We start from the raw sequence: 27,350 nt of genomic DNA, 5'->3' as shown, positions 1-27,350 counted from the left end.
AGTTCAAAGGTCCAATGGTTGCCAATAAGCTCCAGAGATATAAAGCAGACTTTACCAAAGAAGAAATACAAGCAGCAGGGAAGCAAGACAACAGAGACTTCACCTGGGCAGAGGCAGAAGAAGTCCAACAACAGAATGAGTATAAAGAAGCCCACTATAACATCCAGTATCAATGTCATTAGCATGAGCTTGAGGTGGCCACTTGAGACTCAGCTGCCTCCAGCTGGTACAGTCTCTGAACAGAATCTATCAGCTCCCCCTTCCAGAAGCTCAGTACACCAGCAGAAACAGACCCATGGACAGGGTCTGCTGAAGCCATCACCCTCAGCAAAGCCACTCAGAGGATGACTTATCCCTCTACCCCTAGAACCTTCAGTATTGCCAATACTGACACTATCCTCTCTCACACTGAATCTATACTCAATGCCTATGGACTTTGAGTCCTCTTCAACACTCACATCTCTGACCACAGGCTCCAAAGGTTCCTGGATGGAAGAGTCATAGCACTCTTTCTCAATTCCTGATATTATCAAAACTTCCATCAGTATCACCAAAAACTGGAGGAGCAAAGAGCATGCAGAGGTCACTAAAGAGACATCAAGATCAGCACTGGCCAATCTTCTGAGCAGTCTCCTCCTTGAGCTGACTCAGGATCTAGCTAGAACCATGATCAGCTCCCTAGCAACAATCAGACCTGACACTCTGAGCATCTATGATCAGCCTATTAACTTCCCCATCAAGAACAGCAGGGAAAAAGCAGATGATGAGGTTAGGGATGAGGAGAGCAGCAAAGAAGTAGGGAGAGACACTCTGCTTGATTGGAGAAATATACAACAGTACATGCAAAAAGAAACTGATGATAAAGCATCAGAAGAGAAAATACAGTAGGCTGTTATGTGCATGCTGCTGGTCTCCATGTCACCTCAACCAACTATAGATCCAATCATGAAAACCCACCAGACTCTAGCCACTCTCTATTACTTATTAATTTCATTTTCACCATTATCATTTCATATCTATATTTCACATTGTAATATCTAGACCTTGAACTTGGTAGTGAATATTGACACTGGAACTCAATGGAACTCAACTCAGAATTAGCTACCATTAGTATATAAAGCCATGTAAAATCATTGTAAATACTCAGTTTGAATATCAACTTGGATAGCCATCTACACTTTGTGCTCACTTCAACTCCTCCCTACCTCATCCATCAGATTCCACTCTGAAGGACACTTCTCTTCACTTCTCCAATGGAACCCCATTCCATCTGTTTAAATCCTTGGGCCTTGACTCAAGAGTGATATTGCTAATAGCTTTGTTGATGTTCACACACTCCACTGGTCTCTATGCATGCATTCAAACACACTCAATTGGCACATTCCTAACAGTATATTCAAACTCAAACCCTTGAGTTGAAATTTTTTATTATGTCCACTACATTTATTCAACCCACAGAAACCAATCCCAAACAAACTCAGCCTACCTATTACAACATGTTTTCCATGGAAGACATTCCAGCCTCTGCCTCAAAGAAACAACCAGGTCTTTTCAGATCAGCCTCCAGTAGAGGACAATCTTTCTATAGAGAAACCTACAATCACTCTAGCTTCACTGCCTGCCAACCTAATTATGATGATTCCTCTAACTCTTTTGACACCACCAGCATTCCAATCAATAGAGCCCAACAGGCCAGCCTGATGTATAGCACCCAAATTGACCTCCCAATAGAGCCTTTATCTCAAGGCAACATGCATGGAAATTCAGACAGCCTAGATTTGGAAGGCAGAGGTGAAGATACTCCTACTCATACTCCCATCTGACAGAAACCAGGTGGTAACCCACCAAACTCTTTTCCAGAAGGGTCAGGTGGTCCAGATGGTCCAGGTGATCCCAATAGCTCAGGCAGCTCCAATAGTCCTGTAAGAAGCAACAATCTAAACCAGCAGGACATGTTTCTAGAATTCATAAACCTATTATAAGGAGTCTTCATTTCTCTCAATAACCTCAATCCAGACACTATTTATACCAAAGTCAAGGAACCAGAACCATTTGATGGCTCTGACCCTCACAAACTGAAGGCCTTCATTATCTCCCTTCAGTTAAACTTCAATGACAGACCTACTGCATTTGCAACAGATGCTAGCAAGGTCAACTATGCCATTTTCTTCCTGGCCAGCACTATGCTCAACTGATTTGAATCAGACATTCTTAACCTCAATCTGCAGAATCCACCAGCCTGGCAATTCTCCTACATGGCTTTCTTAAATGAGCTTCATAGCAACTTCAGTCTCTTTGATGCTATCAGAGATGCTGAAGATACATTAGAACACCTTCAGATGCATGATGAAGATCAGATCATGAAGTATATGATTCAATTCAATCAGTATGCCTCACAAATTGGGTACAGAGATAACACTCTCTATCACACCTTTTACTGTGGCCTCTGCACTCATATCAAGGATGACATAGCACACTATGGGAAGCCAAACAACCTTTGTGATATGCACTTTCTTGCCCAAGAACTTGATGCTCACTACTGGACCCAGAAGGCTGAAATTGCCCATGAAAACCAGGACAATAAGGCCTCCAACTAATCCTTCAACCCCAAATCCAAGAGGTTCAACTCTTTTTTCTCAGACTCCAGTTCCACACTGAAATCTACCACCTCTAAGCTCTATGCTGATAAGCTAGGCAAAGATAGTCATCTCACTCAAAAAGAAAAAGACCACCAGCATCAGAACAATCTTTGCATGTTCTGTAGAGCCAAACACAAGACTGAGAACTGCAACAAGTGGAAGGTAGCAGCCTCTGCCAAGAGTCATGCAGCTAAAGTCAACACTGCTCCTATAGAGCTGGCTTCAACAGAGTCAGAAAACTAGAAAGCAACCCTGTTCTCTTCATGTGAGTTCAGGGTTGCATTGACTCTATTTGCACACCAAAGGTTATTACTCTCAATACAACATCTCTTTCCAATCGCTCCTTCCACATCCCTCTTTCAGCAGAATTACCAACTACCATAGAATCTGATGGCTCCCTAACTTGTATCATTCTGCATTTTCTTGCCCTCATTGATTCTGGTTCTAGCCACTGCTTTGTTGACACTAAGTATGTAGTTGCCAATGAAATTCCTATTAAAACCATCTCTAGTGTGCAACTTTGATTATTTGATGGCTCTATCAAGAACTGTATATCTCAAATCACAACTATTCCCATCTGTTTCCCATCTGGAGACATCTTTCCCATTGACTTCTATGTCACTCCTCTGGATTTATCTTGCAATCTTGTCCTAGAATACAACTGGCTCTCCCACTACAATCCACTGATTGACTGGGCTGAGAACAGTATTACTTTCTGCTCAAGCTACCAGGATCTCACTCTAACCAATTTCACAGTCTCCATCACATCCCAGAGACTTCCATGCCTACAGAACAACAGTCCACCCCTCTCAGAGCCTTCCAGCTCAATCCCAGAACTTCCATGCCCACTGGACTCCATCAGTCCAACCTCTGGGGCTTCACTCCATTCTAAATCTCTTCCAGATAGCAGGTGGGCCCTGTTCCTGTATGAACCTATCTATTTCTATCCTCCCTCAGAGTTTTTTGCTATGAAAGCATATCTAAAGATCTTCATCATATTCACTGCTGCATTTGTTCAGGCCAGTGCAAAAGAAGGCACTCAGCAGTTCACACTGCAGCCTTTCTTACTTAAAATTGGAGCCAAAGCTGCATCTGTGAAACCAGCAGACCTTTCATCAGTACCAGTAGAGTACCATGATTTTGCAGACATCTTTAGCAATACCCTCTCCAAAAAGCTATCTGAACACAGGCTATACAACCTCAAAATCAACCTTGAGGAAAGAATATCTCCACTACTTGGACCCATTTATTCCCTTTTAGAATCTGAACTCAAGGCTCTATGAGAGTTTATTGATGATAACCTATGCAATGGGTTCATTACTCTGTCTCACTCTCTGCACAGGGCTCCAGTTCTATTTGTCAAGAAGAAGACCAGTGAACTTCAACTTTGCATTGACTACTGTGGCCTAAACAAAATCTCCAAGAAGGATCACTATCCTCTTTCCCTCATTTCTGATCTCCTTGACTCTGCCCACTCCATGCACATCTACACCAAGCTCAACCTATGACATGCTTACCATCTTGTTCACATAGCCAAAGAGGATAAATGGAAAACAGGCTTCTGAACCTGTTATGGTTCCTTCAAATGGCATGTCATGCCTTTTAGCCTTACAAATGCTCTGGCAGCATTCCAATGATTTGTGAATGATATATTCTCTGACATGCTTGACATATCAGTAGTAGTCTACTTTGATGACATCCTCATATATTCTGACAATCCAGGAGATCACCAGAAACATGTTTGAGAGATTCTACATAGGCTTAGAGCTAATAGACTCTACTGCAAAGGTTCCAAATGCAAATTCAACCAGGATTCCATAGAATACCTAGGCTACATCCTATCACCTGAAGGACTTCATATGTCTGAAGAAAAAATCAAAACCATTATTGACTAGCTGGTGCCATGAAAGGTCAAGAACATCTAATCTTTTCTTGGCTTTGCCAACTTTTACTATCACTTTATACACAAATATAGTGATATTGTTCTTTCCTTTATATGACTTATCTGCAAGAAAACTCCATGGAAATTTGATGACAAATGCTTGGCCACCTTCAATGAGTTGAAACAGGCCTTCACACATGCCTCCATTCTTACCCACTGGGTCCCCAATCAAAAGATAGTGGTGGAAACTGATGCTTCCAATTATGCAATTGCAGCTATCCTCTTCATCTATCTTGAAGATGGTGAAATTCACCCCATCACCTTCCACTCCCAGAGCCTCCACAATACCAAACTCAACTATGACACCTACAACAAAGAGCTTCTAGCCATTTTTGAGGCCTTTAAACATTGGCAGCACTACCTTAAAGGCTCTGTGGACTCTATTGATGTTGTAACAGACTACAAGAATCTTGAATACTTCACCACCACCAAGATTCTAATCCACTGACAGGTTTGCTAGTCTGAATACCTATCCCAGTTCAACTTAGTAATCCAGTTCTGCCCTGGGAACCTTGGAGGAAAACCAGATGCACTCACTAGATGATGGGATATCTACCCTAAAGAGAGAGATACCCAATATGCCCAAGTCAACCCCCACAATTTCTGACCCATGTTCATTCAAGAACAGCTTTCTGCATCACTCCATGCAACCTACCTTGAAGGTCCCACCCTATGGGGTAGTGCCATCATGAATATCAACAAACTCCACACTAATATCAAACAAGCACAATTTTCTGATCCTACATGCTCTGACAGCCTCTGTCAGGCCAAGGTCACTTCTGAATCCTCTTTCTCTCAGTGGTCCATCAACAAATCCAACATTCTTCAGTTTGAAGGCCACATTTATATCCTAGACCTGGTCAAAGATGTATGAATATGTTCAACACTATGTTAAGTTCTACACAGTTTGTGGGTGCAATAAGACACCTAGACACTGCTCCTATGAGTTACTCAAACCTCTACCAGTCTCTGAATGTCCATAGGATTTTATTTCCATGAATTTCATTGAATAACCATCAGACTCTAACAGATTTACTGCCATCTTAGTAGTCATAGACCAAGCTAGCAAGCAAGCCATCTTTATCCCCACTCATGACATCATTAACTCTGTGGAGCTTGCTCAACTTTTTCTTATCCATGTCTTCTCCAAATATGGAGTATTCAGTCATATCACATCTGATCATAGTTCTGAATTCATCTTCCAGTTTACTCATGCCCTAGCTACCACTCTTAATATAGAACTCCATGTTACTTCAGGTTATCATCTGGAGGCTGATAGACAAACTAAACAGACAAACCAAACTCTGGAACAATACATCCACATCTACTGCTCCTACCAGCAGGACAACTGGGACACTCTCTTACCCATTGCTGAGTTTGCCTACAACAATGCCTCTAACATGTCCACTGGGATTTCCCCATTCTTTGCCAACAAGGTTTACCACTCTAACATCACTGTTCATCCTGAAAGAATATTGCCTCCACTCAGGCCCAAGACTTTGCAGTTGACCTTGACAAACTCCATCAAGTATTAAAAGATGAAATCTCTAAGGCTCAGGCTCATTACAAGATCCAAGCAGACAAGCATCAGATTCTGATGCCTCTATTCACAGTGGGCAACAAGGTCTATCTCAGTTCCAAACATATCAAAACCACCTGCCTGACCAGAAAATTCTCAGAGAAATACCTCAGTTCTTTTGAAATCATAGTCCAACCAGGTTTCCACTCCTTCACACTGAGGCTTCTGCCAGATCTCTGGTCCATTCACTCAGTCTTCCAAGTGTCACAATTGGAACCCATAGAAGAAAACACCATTCCTAACTGAATCCAACCACTGCTGCCTCCAGTTGAAGTCAACAGAGAAGAATATTTTGAAATAGCCTAAATCCTCAACTCTAAGCTGGACTATCAGTTTCACTGCCTACTGTTATACAAGATCCAGTGGCTAGGCTACAAAGGTACCAATGAAGAATTTGCTTGGTTACTGGCCTCTGAATTCTCTGCTAATGAATTTATCAAAGAATTCCACTATCAATACTCAGGCAAACCAGGACCCTTATCTAAAGTCATTCAAACATTCTATTTCTAATATAATACTACTCCAGACATCACTGGCACCCCACTGATGTGCTTGGTAATGGCTAAGTGACTAAGAGAGGTGAATGAGGAATGAACTCTCAAACACCAACATCTAACCACTCAATACACAATCATCAAATACAGTTGAGGTCAGTTGTTTTGAGTTTGATAGAAGCACTCTTGCAGTCTTAAGTAAAATCAAAGAAACAGTCAATAAAGACAGTTATTCAACTCTATCTTGCTTTTAAAGATGCAATACTTCTGAGAGTAGTTTATAGCAATGTTTAAGTATAATTAGGATGTAGAATCAATGCCAAATTGCACTCCAAATCAACTTAGAATATTCCAAAACCCAATGAACTCTGAAACCCAAATACTAAGTCTATTAAGCACTTAGGCTTGACTAGCTGCACTCTTGGCTGGCTAGCAGTCCTCAAAACCAAAGAACTTGTATTCTGATGCTGAAACCCCTATAGTTTGGAACCCAAATTAATCCAAAACTCACAATACAGTTATTATTTCAATCCAATCCTCTTTAAGTGACAAAGCAACTTAAATAAATCACTAAGTCAAAGCAGAACTCAAAATCCATTGTCCCAGAGACTAGCTACAGTGGGCTAGAAGGCCTGAATGTGGGGGTGGATCACTTGCTTGCTATTTTCCCACCATTCTCTTCTTTTATACACCAACAACAGATACAGAATCTATAAATAAAGCATTCAAAATAATATTTCTCCTGTTTAAAGTGGAATCATGCCATTATTCCGGAATGGTGGCACTCCTGGACTCCCCTAGGCTTGCCCAGACCCACCTGGCCATTGCACAGCTTTATTTTAAGCCTACAGTGCCTGTGGGTACCTAACTCCTTTCTGTCTACTCAGAGTTTAATCCTCTGAGTTATTCTTAGTAGCTTGATTGATCAGGCCTGGTCAGGCCTGGTCAACCGGTTATATCCACTCTATTCCTCTCAATTCTAAGTCTCTTAGATCACCTGATACCTAGGAAATTTGGACTTAGGCATTTGAGTCAAAACTCACAGTACTAGCCACAGATCATTGGGTCTCTCTTCTTACTGCTCCTGGATGATGCTATCTCTACTCAATACTCCACAACTGGCTATGGTATTATACCTCTAGCTGTCTTAGAATATACTCATCTTAGTGGCATGTAGAATTGGCCCCATTTGAGGTACTATTTCTAAGTCCAACTTGGACTTAGTATTTTCCAAGGTGTGGTGCTGAACTTTTCTAAGTTCAAACCTGACTTAGGATTTTTATCCTTAGGCCATATTATTTTACAAAGTCCCTTTTGGACTTAGTATTGGTGACTAGCATGACTATCAGCTTAGAGCCTCAGCCATAGTCCTCTACTGGCTAATGATTCTCAGTTACTAGCATATTCTAGTGTGTTATGCAGAATTTGCAAATTATAGGGCTGGACATGTAGCCTGCATATCACCATCTTACCATTTCAATTTTAACCACTAATTACTATCATTTCAATCACCTTTTTTACACTTTCAAAGTCAAAATCTTGTATTTACATTTTTTTCTCCACTATCAACATCTGATGCCTTTTTCCATATACATTTCATACAAAATTTTTAGAGAAAAGCAGAATCTGATGAGCCTGCACCAGAATCTGAACTCTCTCCTCACTTCTTCAACTTCTCTATATCCTCATCTAGCCTCTTCAATATCATCTCCTAAAGATCTTCTATCTCCTGATCTCTCTCATCCTTGAAAATCAGTTGGGCCTTCTTTCAGGCCTCTATCTCAGATTCTAAAAACAGCTCTGAGGGAGATGACATGTCATCAGAACCATAGTCATCCTGAAGACCTGCTACTATACTGCAGACATCTGCCAGCTCTTCTGCTAACTCATCTACACAACACATCAACTTATGAATTAATCTTGAAATTTGGTGGAGGCCAGCAGAGACCTCCACACTACTGATCATCTCACTTGTGGTGACACCCTTGTTGAATGAACAAGCAGTTTTCTTGACCTTGCAGCAAGTGCAAGTCTGCTCTTGACTGATGCCTTCAGTTACCAGTCATACATGACACTGTGCACCATCTTGATAATAGTGCACACAACTTCCTGAAAACAAAAGCTAAATCAAACTATGCAAGAAAACTAAGACACTTACTTTCACCATCCAACAACTCTTCACCCTCCACCAGCCCCACCACTTCCAACTTTATCTGCTTTTTGAGACTAGTGATCACCTCTATCCCACTGCCATCCACTATGCTCCTTGATCTGAACTTGTATTTATAGCTCTCCTCCACCTCCTTTGCCTGCCTCTCTACTGCCTGCTGGACCTCCTCTCTCTTCTTCTCCAACCTCTCTTGCTGCTTCTTTCTCTATGCCTCTCAGGCCACATGGTCCACCTAGACCTTTTCCTCTCTCTCTTGCTCTCTTTTCCACTCCAAGTGGACTTTCACAGCCTCTGTGTACTCTTCCTCCATGGTTTGCCATTCCAGACAGAATAATTCCTTGGCCTCTTCAGGACTATCAGAGGTAGGTTCTCTCACCAAAGGCTCAGAAGTGTGTGAGCAATGATATGCAGCAAGAGGCAACATAGTTGCAAAATTTTAAGCAATAGTGGTGATATCTGATCAAGTTGCAAAACTTCCCATGGCTACCAACAATCTTCCATATGGCCCCACTGGCCATCAAAATCTGCACTCTTGAGAGCAAAAACACTAACAGAGGAATACTATTATGTGCATGCTACTGGCCTCTGTGTCACCTCAACCAACCATAGTGAAGAGGATCTGAGTGCATATAAGGTGAAAATGGATACAGCAGAGTGCTATCTATTGACCACACTCATACCAACACACACACAAAACTCTTAGTTTGTGGGGGGATTATAATGTGATAAAAGTAGTAATCAACAAATATAATTGTCTTCTTCAATGAATCCACTGTGTATGAACAACAATAGCACATGTACAACAGCTCTAGATCTCTCTAAGTCTCAAAGCTTTTTGTTTTATCAAAACAAGAGATGGCAACAGGTGTTGCTGGACCTCAAGGCAAAGAGTACTGCAGCTCAATACAATATGTCAAAACACTCCCACAAAACTCTCAAAAGATCCTAAGCACAGCTCAGATCACCTCAAAATCTCTAACACACAATACATGACTCAAAGCTTTATGCTCTAAGCAAAAACCAATCACAAACATGTCCACAAGTGTCTCAGAGCACAGATCTCTGTTCACAAGTTTCCAAACTGATCATAGACTCACAGGATTCAAACCTATGCAATCCAGAGACACAAAACACAATAAAACACCATCTGACAGATCAAAGAGTTTGAATCTCAGCCAATCTGCAGAAATAACCAAAGAGCACACACTAATCAAGCCAAAGGATTTGAACCTCTACCACCTGTAGTGCTGCATGTCACAAAGACCTCAAAAACTTGAGATGATGTCCTTCAGACACTGCTCTCTTATTCTCAGATTAGAGTGCAATCCAAAACATCTTATCAAACCAGGCTCAAGTCCTTTGAAAGCTTTGATGCCTCACTCAGTTCTCAATGCTCTCTCAATGATATTCAATAATGCCTTTATTCTCTTGCCCAAAGTTACAAATACAAATCCAGAGCTAGAGTGCAAGGCTTTCTGTGCCCAATACACTGCAACTGTGGGAGTTGGAAACTTATATTCTACTCATATAATATAGTATTTAAATACTCTACTGTGGTACTTACTAATACAATCCTACTATGGTATCTTCAAAGTGTGAGACTCTGTGCCAGATCCTGTAGGTATTATTCACATGCCTATCACAGTTGTCACACTTATTCTCTTCTGGATCAGGACTGCCCACTGTTTTCTCACTAGCTGATATTGGCTAGCTGGCTTAGCCAGGTCTGCTCACTTTCTTATTTTCCTGATGACACATCTTTGACAGTGGTAAACTGTTCCAGACCCCTGGGATTATCTCCTATGTCTGGAGTCAGCCACAATGATTATGTTCTCTTTTCCAGTGTCTTTGCATTCCATCTAGCTCACAAAATGCACTGCTTCTGGCCTGACATGCATTAATTAATCCACCCAATGGTATATGTCATATCTCAGTATGATGCAGAGCCCCTTGCTGTGTTACATGCACTAAGGCACTATAAGTATGCATGCAAGTCTCTGAGCAGTACATATGCTATTCATCTCTGAGGGTAGTATTTCTCTATCTATTCCTTTGTTGCTATTATTTTATTCCTTTGTTCAACAACCAGTTATTCAGATATCTTTCTTTGGGTCTCAGTTCTCTGTTTAAAGCATGTCCCATCAGTGTATCAATGGCTGTGAATCCATAATCAATGTGATCAGGATTGCTGATCATATTTCAATCATATTCTTTTTATTTTTAGCATGTTCTCTTGTAATAGTATTGGCATGTTTAGAGCCAAGTGCTGAGATCTCACATGCAGTCTAACCCCTCTGGTATTAGTCTGCTACTAGGCCATGCACTCTGCTTCTTGTTACTTCAGTTTAGCCTTATAATGGCTAGGTTTCTGTGCACTCTTATTCTATTCTCAGTTATATGCTTACTGGACTGAAATGCAGTCCATGTATTCTCAATTTTTGCAATTTTACACATCTGAACATGGAGAGGGCATGTCAACAGATCCAATCATGAAAACCCACCAGACTCTGGCTGCTCCTCATTACCTATTAATTTCATTTTCATCATTATCATTTCACATCCATATTTCACATTGTAATATCTAGATCCTGAACTCAGTAGCAAATATTAACACCAGAACCCAATGGAACCTGACTCAGAATTAGCTATCATTAGTATATAAAGTCATATAAAATCATTGTAAATACTCAGTTTGAATATCAACTTGGATAGTCATCTACACTTTGTACTCACTTCAACTCCTCTCTACCTCATCCATCAGATTCCACTCTGAAGGATACTCCTCTTCACTTCTCTGATGGGATTCCATTCCATCTGTTCAAATCCTTGGGCCCTGACTCAAGAGTGATGTTGCTAATAGCTTTATTGATGCCCACACACTCCACCAGTTTCTGCATATGCACTCAAACCCACTTGATTGGCATGTTCCTAACACAGGCACAGAAAGAGGAGTATTTAGAGCTGTATCAAGAAAGAACAGCATTTTTGTAGAGAGACACTAACTGGTTGGTAACAGCCTTAAGGTGAAAGTATATCCATACAGATAATGCAGAAAGACAGGATATTTTATAGTATGCCACCACTGAACATACAATTTCTACTTATAACAGGAGGCACCCTGAAGACCCACTCAGCAAACTCCCAACATATAAGTCAAAATATGACATGCAGCCAATGCTGTGGACTCCATCTGTCATGCTGAAATGAGCTGTCTATATAGCATTATCCATCTGAACCATCAGTATTCAATACATATACTCTACCCTATTTATCCAAACTATGACAATATGACTCATCTACAGCCAATCTTGGCTGATCTCTTAGAGTATAGAATTCTGAAATTTCTAGACCAGTCAAGAAAGCCAACTTCTCAGTGGACAACCACCATCTGATGCAGCTGAAGAAAGTAGCAAGGATCCTATTAAAGATGACCCTGAAGCAATATAACTAGAGTTCACCATATAAAATGAGGTGATTATATAAAAAGAAGCAGAGCCAATGGGAAGCTCAGTCACAGATGATAACTCTCTTCATTCCTTTTCCATCCCACTGGTTGAATAGTGATGACCATCTTTTGACCAGTGGCTGAATCCAATAGGAGCATTACCAGAGAATGCTGTTACGATTTTTCCTTCCTTTTACCCCTATTTATGCTGAGTCAGAAGGCACAAGACCGTGGGAAGCTTGGTCAGCACAACTGGGACTCCCCATCAGGACATTATGACGGTCGCGCTCGACGACACACAATCAACCTTTTATGTACGATAACGACGCTCGAGGGCAACGAGCACAATGGACGCAGACACACACAATAGGCAGTAGTATTATTAGCAGACAACTGTACAGTATTTAAGGATCGCAGCTCTCGCTGGTATACCCCAGCTTCGAGCTAAAGTTTATTCATACCATTCTACCTCGAGTCTACTTCTGACCTTGAGTCACACCGCTCGGATATATATATAAGTGAACTCAGGTGATTCCTCGAAGTGCGAAGGAACACCTGTTTATCACGTGTATCTGTTCACGTGACGCTTGGGCCTAACAAATGCTGCAGTTCTCTAATGCAAACCAGATCTTCTCCAAAAGCTCTACTCTTTCAAGAGCACATCAGATGATATTGATCAATTTCTGATAGACTGCAAATGATACTTTGAAGTCTACATCACCTATCTTGGGACCAACATGAATAAGGTCACCATCACCTCTTCATACCTTGAAGACAAGGCTAAGACATGGTGGATTCTTATCTCTCCAAATTTTTACTCTACCATCAGGCAGCACCACTGACTGCCATTCTGAGCAGTCTTCAAACAGATGCTCAATGACAAGTTCATTGATCCTGTAGTACAAGAAGTACAAGATGGATGACAAGCTAGCTATTAAATATTTTGACAAGTTGGAATGACTCATGAAACTTGCCAGGATTCAGGATGATATTGCCAATGATGGATGTATGGTTAAGGCACTCAAAAGAGGTGCACCACCTTCTTACATCAAGATAATGTCAGATATTGAGATGAACATCCCAAAGAGATACAATACATAGAAGGAGTGAGTTATCAAGATATAGAAGAAACAGCAGTGTCAGAAAGCAGAGCAGGCAAACTTATAAGAATATCACCAGCTGAACCCACCACAGAATTTGAAACCCAGCAATCAGTCCAGCACTATCAAACCAAGTGCCCTATCAACCAATACCCCTTTCTATGGAATCCAGAAGACTGGCATAGAAATAACATATACTAGAAGTGGGAAGCCAATGGATATAGACTGGCTGAAGAAAAAAGGAAAGTGCTTCAACTGTAGGCAGAAGAAGCATATATCATGGGACTGCCTGAAAAAGAAGCAAATCTGTGAAGATATTTGAGTGCAGATCATTGAGCTGCAAAAGAAAGAAGAAGAACTTGGAAAGGAAACAAAGGTTGAAGAGATAAAAGATGAGGCTGACCAGTGAGTGATTCTACTGGATCAGCCAAGAAACAGAACAGTATGTTAATAGTAGCTGTGGGATGGACTAATAGTACCCCTGTAGGTACCACTATGTCTAGCTTACATACACATTCAAATATACTCTGGTCATCACTTATTACACATACACCCCAAAAATCACCAAAATAAAAAGCTCAACTGCCTATAGGCTAAACAGGAGGAGAGACCTCCACTCAGTGGCTCAGGCTGTTCAATACTGAATGGACCTGGAGGGCTATTAAGGATGCCACAACCAAAGAAGCAGTGAAGGCAGTACTCAAGAATTGGATCCATAAGATCTAAGCCAAAGAAGTAATAGATGAAATAGTCAAAAGAATGAAGGAAGCTGAATAGTGCCAAGCCTTGGAGTGGCTTGATGAACTCCAAAGACCCTGAAGGTATATCTGACAGACAAAGACCTTAGGATGAGACCTAATCACAAAAGCTCAAATCAAAACACTCACAAACCAATCCACCTATACCATAACAGCACTAATCAACAGCAGCTGTACTGGGAGTTCAATTAATCAGACCTTCATCAAAAAACACCAACTTTCCATTTGGGCCACAGCTGCCTTCATACCAGTGTATAATGCCAACAGCACTAAAAACCAAGCCAGTTCAATAACTGAGTTTGTCAAATTGCAACTAACAATTGATGATCACTCAGAATGGATTGACCTGACTGTGACTGAATTAAAAATGAAGGAGATCTTCCTAGGTCATGACTAGCTTATTCAGCACAATCCTCTGATCAATTGGAAGACTGAGTGGATCATGTTCATAAGATGCTATTGCTGCAAAATTCTCTTCAAACTACCTGATAAGGATCCAGAAGACAGTTGGGATGAAGAGATGAAAGATGGCAAAACCAACCTCACTATTAATATACAAAAGGCATTGCATGTCCAGGCAATGCATCATGCCAATGACCTGGCAGCTAAAGCTAATGCAAAAAAGAGAGAGAAGACATTTGAAGAGATAGTGTCTGAGTAGGCTTAGAATTACTAGAATCTATTTAACAAAGAAAGCTTCAAGCTAATTGTTAAGTCCAAGTGACATGTGATCTAAGATACATAATAAACAGGCACTGTATCATATTCACACAGTCATGTCTGAGTTCACTATTTGCATCTATGTAGTGTTATGTTTTAAGGTCTTGTAGTTGGCTCAAAGTAGAATGGTAAAGTATAAACTTTAGCTCAAAGCTGGGAATATACAGCAAGAGCTATCCTACTTATATACTAGTTGTCCACTAAGATATTAATACTACTGCTAATTATATCTGTTTGAGTCTTTGTACTCTTTGTCCTTGAGCATCACTACTGTCCACAAAAGACCTGTTGTGTGTTGTTGAGAGGCATTATCATGTTGGAAGACAATAATGGACTTGGCTTGTTGTGATGACTAAGCCTGTCTCACAATCCTAAGTGCTGGCTTAGATGCTCTGACTAAGCATAGATAGAGGTTAAGAGAAAGAAAAGATAGAAAAATTATAATATTTTTGTTGCTCTATTTTAAGATAACTTGGCTAGTGTTGCATCTGTTATCTGGAGAGTAGATGTTACTTTCAGTTTCATTAGCTCCACTGAATCTTTTCAGACTTCTTTCTCTGCCAGTAAGTCTGCTCTTCTGTTTCTATAATGATCTTAATGTCCTTTTATTCATTTTATAGTTGATATTCATTTTCTCTTGCAGTAACTCACTACTATTGCCTAGAGGTTTTTCTTATTATAGTTTCCAATGTACTCTACATCTTTCATGGTTTGCAAAAAGGTTGTGAGATGCTTTAGTATGCATTTTGAGTTAGTATCATTATGCAGTGTCTTTCTAGTGTTTACAGTGTCTGCCAGAACTTTTGCTACTAATACTTCACTAACTTGGTCGATTTGTTGAAGATTTAATAGGACTCTCAGTACTATTTGTAGACTATCTTTCCCTTTCACAAAAATACCTGTTTCTGCTCTTCCTTTCTTGGTTCTATTTTCATGGTATGATCTATCTGTGGCTGCCAGGATTACTTCACTAGAGCCTATAGTTTATAGGTCTGGCAGCTATAAGAGAGACATCATTGCAGATAAATTTTCTTTGGAAAGCAGTGATAACTCAGGTGAGAGCTTTGAGATTGAAGGGAATAAAGTTCTATACTATATGAGAGAGGATGGCAAAGCATTGTTGCTATAGCAGAAATTTAATGAAATTATCAGAGGTATCTGTGACAATGAGTGGCTATACTTCATTGAAGGCACTCTTCTTTTGTAATTTTCTCTTTGTTTCTTCCTTTCTTTTTTTCTTTTGATTTCACCAGAAAGAAAGCTGTGACTGCATCTTTATTTGAAAAGTCAAACTCTTCAAGAAATTTCCATGAGAAAAGGGTCAGTGCATGGGTTTTCAGAGTAGAATTTGGGTCTGGCATCATAGAGAATTGCTGTGATGAAGGACTTTGGGAAGGCTGTAATATCATTTTGAAGGTTCTCTGAGAAACTCATAGTGAGGCAGTTTCAGGATATATATCCTTTTAAAAAAGCAATGTCAGTGTAGAAGATTGCAGATTCCACTGAAAGGATAAAGTTTTTCACTGGAGCAGGAGGATTTGTTATATGGGAATGCTTCTTCAGCTATAGATAGGTTTGCTGTGTTTTAAGGATGAAGCAGCTCATAGATGTTTTTCATGAAGCCTTTCAGTCCTTCATCTATCTGATGTGATTTCTGAGAAGAGATCAGAGGCAAAAGACCAGAAATGAGAAAATGATGCACTTTAAATTTAGAAATAGTCACTGAGATTCTCTGCTTTTTGTTTGAATGTTAGCACCCTCACTGTATTTCTGCTCATCATTACACTGTGTGAGAGTGAGTGTCTACTTGTATTACTTTATATATCTCACTGACCAATATCTTATAGTCTATGTTATATCTAATGGTGTATTCTACTAAGTGCTATAAATGTGTGTCACTTTCTTAGAGGTTATATGGCTCTGAGAATTACTCTATCCTATACTTCATACTCAAAATGACTTCTGCCATTGCTGCCTTGACTACAGGCCTACCATCAAATATTCTCACACTGAACACATCTAGTGACAACTGGTCCATCTCCCACCTCTGCTTTTCCACTGGTGTTCAAGCTAAAGGGAAACAGAGTCACTTCAATGGATCAAAGCCCAAACCCTCTCTCACTGTACCCACAACAGCTCTCATAGCTGAGCTAGATGAATAGAAGAAAGATGAGGCTGTAGCCAAGAATCTTCTACTCTTAAAGATCTCTGACTCAGTCACTATGAAAATTCAGCATCTTTCCACAGTCACTGAAGTCTGGTCAAAGATTGAAAAGGAGTTTACCAATAAGAGCAGCTATGCACAAACTAACCTTCAGCAGCAGTTTATAGAGTTGCATTGTCTAGCCAAAGACAATGTTTGTGAGTTTCTTGACAGCCTATCAATGAAACAGGAGTCATTAGCTTCTATCAGTGTCATCATCAAGGAGAAGGATTACTGCTCAACAATTCTCACCTTCATCCCCTCCCCTATCTTGCTGAGCATGCATTGACTCTCCTTATAGTAGCAAAGCTTTTCAGTTCCAACAAGAAAGTTGATTCCAAGAATCTGATCCATGCTATTTCTGAGGAATATGACTGGCTAGAGCATAAGTGAGCCAAGCATAGTCAGCAGTCTGGAAAGGGAAAGGACTCAGAGCAAGACAAAGCCATGTCTGTTTCATCAAGCTCAGGTGACAATAAGAAGGACAAGAAATCTGGCAAGAAATTGTGCTAGAGATGTGAGAAAAAAGAACACTTCAAAAACAAATGCTCTAAGAAGAAGTCATCAGATAATGACAGCAAGGCTTCTGGATCAAAGGGTAAAATAGCCAACATGGCTGAGAAATCATTGGATTTAGACTGGAAAGCCAGCAGTGCATTTGGGATTGATGATGCTAGCAACATGCTATTGCTGGCTGCAGTTTCTGAGTCAGATGAGTCTGAAGTTGAGAGCTTGTCAGAGGACTCAGAGGATGAAGACAATGGTACTGACCTTTTTTTAGAGGTTGGTGATGAGTCATAGGATGAGCTGAGCAGTGCATTATCCTCAGATGTTGACTGGAGTGATGTGAACTCCTTTATTGACTGGCAATTGGATGCCATGTCAGGCATGCTGACTTTAGAGAAATTATCTGCTTCTGAAGAGTCAGTCACAGCTATTATCAATGCTGTAAAGTCACCTGATGTTTAAATTCATACTGAACTCTATGACTCTGGCTGCACATGCTATATTTCCTCCTACCACAAGGATTTCAACTTATTCCAGTCTGTCCTGCCTAAAGCATTCTGTGCTGCAAACATTCAAAATTTTCTGCAGCTGGAAAGGGCATGATGAGCATTGATAGGCCAAACAGCACAAATGCAAGCAACTTGCAACTCACTAAGGTCATATACTCTCCCAGAGTTGGCTATATACTCATCTCAGTTGGCTGACTTGATGATCTTGGTTTCAAGTTGACTTTCAGTGGCAGAAAATGCACTATCCATGCATCAGATGAGAAGATAGTTGGGATTGTCTCAAAGGACAATAGTGACCTATATTGGGTCTGCCATGAGGGAGATTTAGCTGAAGCAGCTGAGGAGGTACTTATCTTAGACCAATTACACTATCATATAGGCCACATTTCACCCAAAGTTGCTCATCATCTAATGGAAAAAGGCTTTGTAACCAGGAGAAAGCTCAATAAGTTATCTGGAGAACCACAGTTCTGCAAGTCATGTGTCTATGCTAAGGCTACACAAAAGCTAGTGTCTAAGGCTCAAAGGAGAGAACATGTGACTAATATCAGAGGTGAAATTCACTCAGATTTATGAGAATCTGCACCTGTAGAATCTCTATATAAATGCTATTACTTTATCTTCTTTATTGACAACAGCACTCATTAGGCTTATCTTAAACTCTTACATCAGAAGAGTGAAGTTTTCATGGCATACAAGGTCTATGAAGCTTGCATCCATATTCAGCATGACCATCCAGTAAAAATCCTCTATTCAGACCATGGAGGTGAATACTTCAACAAAGTGTTTGTCTCACATCTGAAAACTGCTAGCACAGCAAGAAAAATGACTGTGCATGATATGCCACAGCACAATGGAGTGGCTGAAAGGAACAATCATATAATTATCAAAAAGGTCAGAGCTATGCTGCATTTGAGCAGCTTACCTCACTTTCTATAGGCTGAGGCTGTTCACCATGCTATCTGAGTTTTCAACAGAACATCAATAAATGCTCTAAATGAGATAACTCCTTATAAGGCTATCACTAGGAAGAAGCCAGATCTAAAAGGGTCATGGGAATAAGGAGAGAAGTGCTAGGTATGCCTTGAGACTAAGACTATAAAGCTGAGTGGCCATGTATATGAGGGTTGGTGGATTTGATTCAATGAAACAAGCAATGGATGCTATGTCTACTGGACAGAGAGTAAGATGGTGTCCATCAAGTGAAATATCTATTTCAACACAACTCATATTGCTGCTGATGATCTTGAAGGGGAGGAAGACATTGAGCTATACAAGATTCTATTGATGCTAAAAACTCAGTCCAATCTATCTACTGCAAAGCCATCACAGGTGTCATCTACTCTCAAAGCTCAGCCTACAGACCAATCCATAGTTGAAGAAACCCATTCTAGATGCACTTAAAAGCCTAGCCAGTGGGTATTAGACCTTATCTCTGGCAAAGGCAGTGTATCAGCATGTCCAAGTGATCCTGTGGTATCTGTCAGTGTTCAGTTACTAGCTGTCAATGAAAACAATGAACCTCTTGAGTTTGAGGGAGAAATAGAGGGAGATTGATTGATGATACTTAAGGATGCTGACTTTCTTGAGGAGTATGCCATGGTCATTTCAAAAGCTGATGCAGAAGCCTTAGAGCCATGCAGTCTAGCTGAAGTGAAGCATCAGTCTGATTGGCCTTTGTGGGAAGGTGCAATACAGGAAGAGCTTGCAATACTGAAGACTGCAGAGACTTGGGAGATTGTTGACAAACCAGTTGGAGCAAATGTTGTGGGCTCTAAGTGGGTCTTTTAAATCAAGAAGGATGCTGAGAGAGGCATAGTCAAGTTCAAAGCTTGTTTGGTAGCACAAGGGTTCTCACAAGTACCTGGCATCAACTACTTTAACACTTATGCTCCTGTTGCAAGACTAGCATCAATCCATTCTATCCTTGCTATGGCAGCAGCACTTGACCTAGAGCTCTATCAAGTTGATATCAAGGGTGCATACTTGAATAGAAAGCTCACCAATGAAGAAATCATTTATATGCATCAACCTCCTAGTTATCTTGAGTCTGGCTTTCATCCTGGTCAAGTCTGTCATCTCATAAAGACTCTGTATGATTTAAATCAGAGTGAGCATCACTGGTATCAATGTCTCATTGATATTTTGGTGGTGAAGCTAGGATTCAAGCAGTGTGACATTGATCAAGCTGTGTTTTACAAGCAGGAGGGCAAAAACTTGACTGTCATTGCTGTCCATGTTGATGACTGCACTATCACAGCATCATTATTGCATCTAATACAAGAGGTAAAGGAGGGAATGGCAAAATACATGGAAGTCATGGACTTGGAGGAGCTGCACTGGATTCTCAGCATCAAGATCATACTCTATTTCCCTCTCTCAATGCTCATACACCAACACCATTGTTCATTGCTATAGCTTTGAAGATTTTAAGCTAATCTCTATACCAGTGGATGTTAATCTCTGCTTGTCTTTCTTTCCTGCACCAGCCTCTATCTGAGAAATTGCAGCCATAAGAGATGTCTCTTACAGGGAATCTGTTGGCTCTTTAATCTGGGTTATGCTCAGGACATGCTCTGACATCACATTTGCCATGACAACAGTCTCAAAATACTTAACAGCTGCTGCAGAGGCCCATTGGAGAGCTGTAAAGAACATCTTTCACTATCTGAAGAGCATGAGGGATTACTGGTTGACATTTGAAGGAAATGGAAGAGTTTTGCATGGATATGTGGATGCTGATGAGAGTATGGCCAAGAACAGGCATGCCATTACTGGATACACCTTTATGCTGAATGGTAGAGCTGTTTTGTGATCATCTAAAAGCAGAAGATTGTCTCACTTTCAACTATGGAGTCTGAACATGTAGCTGTAACACATGCATCAAAGGAGGTACTCTGACTTCACAGTCTGCTCTCTCAAGTTTTCTCACTGATTACTGAGGCTACAACTTCATTCTCTGACAATCATTCCACCATTGCACTCTCAAAAGATCATCAATATCATGCTCAAATCAAGCACATTGATATTCACTGAGTCATCAGTGAAGGCTCTCTTCATCTTGTTTATTGTCCTACTGAGGACATGGTTGCTGATGCTCCCACCAAGCCTTTACCTTCAGCCAAGGTGAAGCACTTTGCTACTGAGCTTGGACTTCACTCTGTTTGAGATAGAGTGTTAGATTAGTAAGCAGAAGCTCTGTCATATCCTGCTGGCTAAGCTCAATACTCCTTTATGTCAGGATGGACAATATATACTGACTGCCATCTGTTGAGCACTCTCACTGCATTTCTGCTTATCATTACACTGTGTGAGAGTGAGTATCTACTTGTATTACTTCATATATCTCACTGACCAATATCCTGTAGTCTACATTATATCTAGCAGTGTATTCTACTAGATACAGTGATTGTTCACCATGTTTCCACTTATTGCTATGCTGTGTAAGGTCTATGTTATATCTAATGGTGTATTCTACTAAGTGCTACAAATGTGCATCACTTTCTTAGAGTAATATGGTTGAATATCTCTTATTTCTTTCTGAAACATGAGTACTTTATTTGCTTTCACTCCCATGATGTGTGAGCTCCAACATTAACTCAATGACAGTTGCAATTCACTGTAAAGGACAGGGCTTGAATAGATATGTGATTGTAGTGCCACTATGACAAAAGCATGTGATCATGATTTGTCAGTAACACAACTGGTCACGATGCATAACATGAAGTCTTGAGCACATCTGACTAGCTATGCAAGCCAATCAATCCTTGGAGTACTCTCTTAATTTTGCACAGTATATTTCTATTCCAACAGCCACTGTGTTATGGCCCAAGCTTAAGACTTCACCTTCTGTGCCTCAATTTCCCATACATCAACAACAGATCTCAAGATTGCATCTTCTATACCTGAACAAGAATCATGATGTTCTGGCTAAGTACCCAGGTCACTTCGACATCCACACCCTAAACAAACAATTCTGTCTCCTTGGTTCTCAGCCCAAGGTCCTTGGGATGCTGGAGATGAGAAAGTGAGCATTTTGATAATAGCAAATGTGAGGTCTTCATTTGTGTGCAAAGGCTTCACAAAGAAAGTCTCCCTCTGTGAGTCTGTGAGTGTTTTGGGATTTGGTTCTGAGAGCAAACATGTGCCACTGCCACTAGTAGAAAATTCATCAGTATAACAGGAGAAATCAAGACTGATAATGCTCATAATGACAGTTCACAAAAGTCCTGGAATGGAAGAACTTGGTGCATGGCAATGATCATCTGGTATGGATAGAAGAAATGCCACTTGCACCCTCCAGAACCATACACACTGCAGAGACAAGGATGTGAGCCATGTCTGATAATTTGGTTTTCCAGTGTATCCTTGCAAAGGAAAGTTTGTGGGGAAGTAAGATGTGGAATGGGTATTGGAAACTCCTTGCCGACTGCAGGCTTCCCTCGGAGTCTCTTTGGATGATTCCTCATGAGGGGCGAATATGAGAGATGGGCAGAGAGAGAACCCCACCTTAAATAAAGATTACTTGGGCCCCTCACGTTGCGACCTGTCATCATCAACATTGTTCTGAATCGAAACAAAGTAACACTTGTTGTTGGCGTTAACGTGGCTGCTAGGCAAAGGACCCATAAATTCGTGTATGAGTTATTTTAGGCACAGTCCAGAGAACGCGTGTAACAATGGCGTATTCGTACAAAAAAAAAGGTCCATGTCCATTTGTAAATAAGAAGACTACGCCCATCCTGAAAGGGTTCTCTTTATCAGAAAATGTCAATCCTTTGTACCAATAGCAATGACCCCGCATGCGGATCTGGCACCCGAATTGCCATTTATAAGCGACGTAGCATTGCCTTTGCCCAAGTCATCCGTACCCGCATGAACGACAATGGTACGGCTGCGCAAATAAGTCAATAATCCATCTGCCGAGCTCGTGCAGTGGAACGTACCCAACGATGCTCAGTGGTCCTTTGAGTGTCATGAGATCATTAGCTATGTCGAAAACCGCTACACCGTTTCCATTAGACTCAATATTTCCGAGGTCGCCTGCGTGTCTCTTATTTATGGGAGCCTTGAGACCTCCATGCGTGGCGTTGAAGGGATTCCAATGTTCTCCTGCAGACGTGCAGCCATCTGTGAGGTTCCCATATTGGCTACGGCATTATCAGTACAAGAGAGGAAAGGAGACGATGAGCGTACTGGACATGGAACCCTCGCAGTGCATTAGGAGTGAGGCCTTGGATACGCCCCTCCACATGAACTGGCTCGGAGCCGTCCTTGTCGCATGCGCATTGGGTGAATATGACAGTTCCAGTTACTATAGATGGTCCTTTTAAGACGGCGACAGCCTACGGATATTTGTGGTTAATATTGAAAGAGAATGAGAACTTTGGACTGAGTACCCGGGCTAAGGCACACGGGCAGGAATCATCCAAAGCCTTAGAAAAGACGGGGAGGGAGATTGCAAGTGCGAGTAACAAATACTTGAACATGTTGGATGAGACGCAGTAGCGAGGGGAGCGAGCCAGGATACGCTTTATATACTTTATACGTGAGAATCGCGGTCCTGACACACACATGGGTCGTGATCAACACCGGTTAAATTCGCCGTATCTGAGCCTTGGCGGAGAGTTTTGACGCCCCTCACTCTAACAGGATACAGGTACGTCCACAGCTTCGTTGGGCACGCGTGGCTGCTGCTACCGCTATGCGTTCGATATCAAATATTGGCCAATGACTATAATCTGTCGAGAAAAGAAATCCTTGCTTGCCAGATTATTATGAGACTCACGAGGCTTGTGGTTTGACTTATGAGTGGATACATCGGCCGCAGATACATGAAAGGGACGAAGGCTGATTATATTGATCAAATCCGCCTCGAGAGGCTTGTTTCAATATGAATTTGTCATCTGGGATCGACATCGAGGAATCTGCGATCTCTGTGAGAGCACAATATTGCAGCAAGACTTGAACGTACTGAGACACTTAATCCATATAATTGATATCCTTAGTCGAAGTCTTTTTTACGACTCGAAGCGCAATGTATAGCGGAATGTTCAACGCTGATGTCATTTATTGAAGCACGGCTGGTTGGTCACGAGTATCGGATGTAAAACATACTGAGCCTGCGCCGAGCAAATCTGCAGCAAACCTAGTGAAAGAGAAATAATCATCAAATACCGGACAGGTCAGTCAAAGGGGCTAGAGTCGATGAAGATATGAGGTAGGGCCATGAAGGTAATCAACTCTAGTCGCAATGATGGAATAACGACTCAGCTCTGGTATAATGGAAACTGCCGAAGACGTAATGGGGATCCAGTTCTGGCTTCAATCGGAGGTTTATCTGTGTCGGCAGTCGAAAGCGGCCGGTATCCATGAACCTTGTCAAATCATTCATTTGTACGAGACTATTTAACTGATGCAGGAAGCCCAAGCGAAAGGACGCACCTACATGAATAGCTGTACAAGCACGGGAAGAGACCTTCTGAGGAAAGGACAGATCAGTTTCTCAGAGGAGATATAAACGTGTTGTTCAACTGTAACATCAGGAGAATTAGGGCACGTTCGGCTTCAGTCCGTCTTCCGTATAAAGGTTACCAACAACCGTACAATACGGTGACGTCGCACAGCCCTTAAGCAGGAGACGACGCAAGACCTGACCAACATCCCAGTGTACAAGCACGGCTCATGGATGTCAGGAGGGAACGAAATCGTGGCTTCTTTCCTGGGATATAAGACAGTGAAAATAGAGGACGAGGCATTCTGATGTCTGGGTGATAGAGTGTACTACTGATCTCTGTGTTGTGGCCACATGCTTCAATCGTACTATCTGGTGCGCTGAAGCTGTAAATTCTCACAAGCAGCCTTCGAAAGAATACACTTTCATGTTCTCCCAGGGTCAAACTCATGCATCTCATGCGCATCTTCATCCAACGAGATGTATAGACTGTTCCGCGTTAGCCAATCAGATCACTGATGGAGAGCTACGAGCGTGCCACTGCAGCGAAACGCGAAGGTGCTATTGTATGTGGCATTCTATAATTTCATCCAAATGAAGGCACAATGGCAGCATGCTTGGTAGTAACATTCTACTGGAGCTAGTGTGAGTTCATGCAATGGCTCGTAACGCTATTTGAGCTTGAGGACCTATCAAGTCTTAAGGACGTGCGCTCGCAGGCCTGAGGCTTGGCGTGGCAAGTCACTCCCACGCCACAGACGCGATCAACGCGGCGTTATCGCATCACGTGCTTCCGTCTTTTTTTTGCCTGAGTGTATTACTATCACTGCCACTGCCGCTTTTCCTTTTGCTTCAACATCATGTCCTACTTGCGTCGATTCATGTCCACAGCGAGCGCCGGAAAGTCTCTGTATGTATTACTACCTATCGGTAGTGCCCTGCTGATATTTTACCTTGTTTTCGTAGGGCGAACGTCTTCGTGAGTGAGCGGTGTACAATCGAGCAGCGAACAATCTGACGCTAATATGGCCAAGTTCGACATCTCTATCGGTCCCAAGCCCGCAGGACGGATCATTTTCAAGCTCTATGATGACGTTGTTCCAAAGACTGCGAAGAATTTCAGGGAGCTGGCGACGGGCGAGCACGGATTTGGATATGCTGGGTGTGGATTCCATCGGATAATTCCTGATGTGAGCCAGCATTTTCTCTCTGCTTGCGGTGCTCTTTCTCATGCTCGCGTGCTGTAGTTCATGATTCAAGGCGGCGACTTCACGGCACATAACGGGACCGGTGGAAAGTCGATTTACGGAGCCAAGTTCAAGGGTGCGCCGTTTCTTCGTTGCTCTCATGTAGCCCACGCAATCTAATTGAGAATGCAGATGAGAACTTCCAGTTGAAGCATACAAAGCCCGGCCTTCTGTCAATGGCCAACGCTGGTGCTCATACCAATGGATCCCAGGCATGCCATGACTCGTCAGTTCTGCGGTATTTTCTAATCATCCGTACAGTTCTTTGTCACGACCGTAAAAACACCTTGGGTCTGTCATCTGTCCTCTGTCTACATTGTTATGAGGCTGATTCTTCTGTAGTTGGATGGTCGTCACGTTGTTTTCGGAGAGGTTGTTGAAGGCATAGATTTGGTGAAGGAGATTGAGAAGCAGGGTACACCAAGCGGCCAGCCTAGGACAGAAGTGTTGATTACATCTTCGGGTGTAGTAGGGTAACAGTATGCTGCAGTTTCAACATTTCTTCGGCTACCTTAAATTATTCCTTAGGTGAAGGCTATAGAAACATAATTCCGTTCTCGTGCAGTACCATCGCAGATGCCTACGCTCTGTTCCGTAGCACTTTAAAATGTGTAGCCAAATTCATTATGAAGACAAGCCCACCCGTCCCTTGAATCGTTTTTCATGCATTGTCGTCTTTCGACGTTCAGACCCATTTCGCAAAGACCCGAGTACCGAGTGCCGAGTGTCTATGAGCATCTACTGAACTGATGTTCCACCACAGCTGTACAGTTACGCGCCTTAGAGCCACCCATCCAAGGAAGAAATCCAATTCACCTGTATGGGTGCTACAATATTATCAACCACACGATTTATGCAACCTACGAACAGGCGACATCTTTCGGCTGTAACACTGAACGCAAATCCCTTTTCGAGCGCGCGAGCGAATGCCTTGATCCCAGGGGTGATCATGGGCAGCTGATTCACCTTCCGACACCTTCCTCGAGCCCCTCCTTCAGTGGCTTGTCAGCGAGCTCCCCACACTCGGAAAGCTCGGCGAAGACGAGGCTCCCTAGATTATAAAAACGGGGATACCACTCATGGTGACTCCCATCTCCACAATGTAGAGTCTAGAGTACTAAACATTATTTTTACTTTACTTTACTTGTAAGATTAAGTCCGACATCGCGCCTTCCGATCCACACAATCACAGCACGTATAAAAATACCCCAACCCAACTGTCTTCCCTCCGCTTCGCCCTCTTATTCTCATACCAAAAGTGCAGCGTCATTCCACCGAGCAAAAACAACAGAAACACCTGTAGGGAGATCGTTGCCATGATCCCCGGAACGTATCTTGGGAAGTCCTGTTGGCGATAGATAGTAGTCGCCATAATCCCACCCACCCCCCCGAAACTGACCATGACCATGTTGCAGGCAGGTTACTTTTATGCAGTGGATAATAGGCCAGACTGAGTATGATGGTCAATTGCTTAAAGGCAATTGACCATCGACTCAGGACAAAACTGTCTATGCTTATATAAGGTTGACATCAGGTACTTGTGTCATCCTGCAACACTCCCCCTTGACACAATACTTCTCAGA

General features: G+C 41.8%; 3 protein-coding genes across 3 annotated transcripts; 1 reads left to right on the top strand and 2 right to left on the bottom strand.

Moving 5' to 3' along the window:
* Positions 1 to 22,836: 22,836 nt before the first annotated feature.
* Positions 22,837 to 23,555, bottom strand: BT62DRAFT_921685 (copper/zinc binding superoxide dismutase; the record flags this gene model as incomplete). The annotated part of the gene is made up of 4 exons (XM_043184337.1): positions 22,837 to 22,960; positions 23,013 to 23,216; positions 23,263 to 23,411; positions 23,466 to 23,555. 4 exons carry the CDS (start codon positions 23,553 to 23,555, stop codon positions 22,837 to 22,839), a joined length of 567 nt encoding a protein of 188 aa, XP_043037237.1.
* Positions 23,556 to 25,380: 1,825 nt separating this feature from the next.
* BT62DRAFT_988114 (uncharacterized protein) lies at positions 25,381 to 26,419 on the top strand (the record flags this gene model as incomplete). The annotated part of the gene is made up of 6 exons (XM_043190098.1): positions 25,381 to 25,434; positions 25,555 to 25,710; positions 25,768 to 25,843; positions 25,900 to 25,979; positions 26,029 to 26,058; positions 26,110 to 26,419. 6 exons carry the CDS (start codon positions 25,381 to 25,383, stop codon positions 26,242 to 26,244), a joined length of 531 nt encoding a protein of 176 aa, XP_043037236.1. The 3' UTR covers positions 26,245 to 26,419.
* Positions 26,420 to 26,452: 33 nt separating this feature from the next.
* Positions 26,453 to 27,139, bottom strand: BT62DRAFT_1008798 (uncharacterized protein; the record flags this gene model as incomplete). Its single annotated transcript, XM_043177489.1, has 4 exons — positions 26,453 to 26,594; positions 26,632 to 26,673; positions 26,734 to 26,818; positions 26,986 to 27,139. 4 exons carry the CDS (start codon positions 27,137 to 27,139, stop codon positions 26,453 to 26,455), a joined length of 423 nt encoding a protein of 140 aa, XP_043037235.1.
* Positions 27,140 to 27,350: the final 211 nt, after the last annotated feature.

Source organism: Guyanagaster necrorhizus (genome assembly GCF_019112545.1).
Source record: "Guyanagaster necrorhizus MCA 3950 unplaced genomic scaffold BT62scaffold_21, whole genome shotgun sequence".
In the NCBI taxonomy this organism is placed as follows: Eukaryota; Fungi; Basidiomycota; class Agaricomycetes; order Agaricales; family Physalacriaceae; genus Guyanagaster; species Guyanagaster necrorhizus.
Note: the sequence above shows the minus strand (reverse complement) of the source record. Positions and strands in the feature narration are given on the sequence as shown.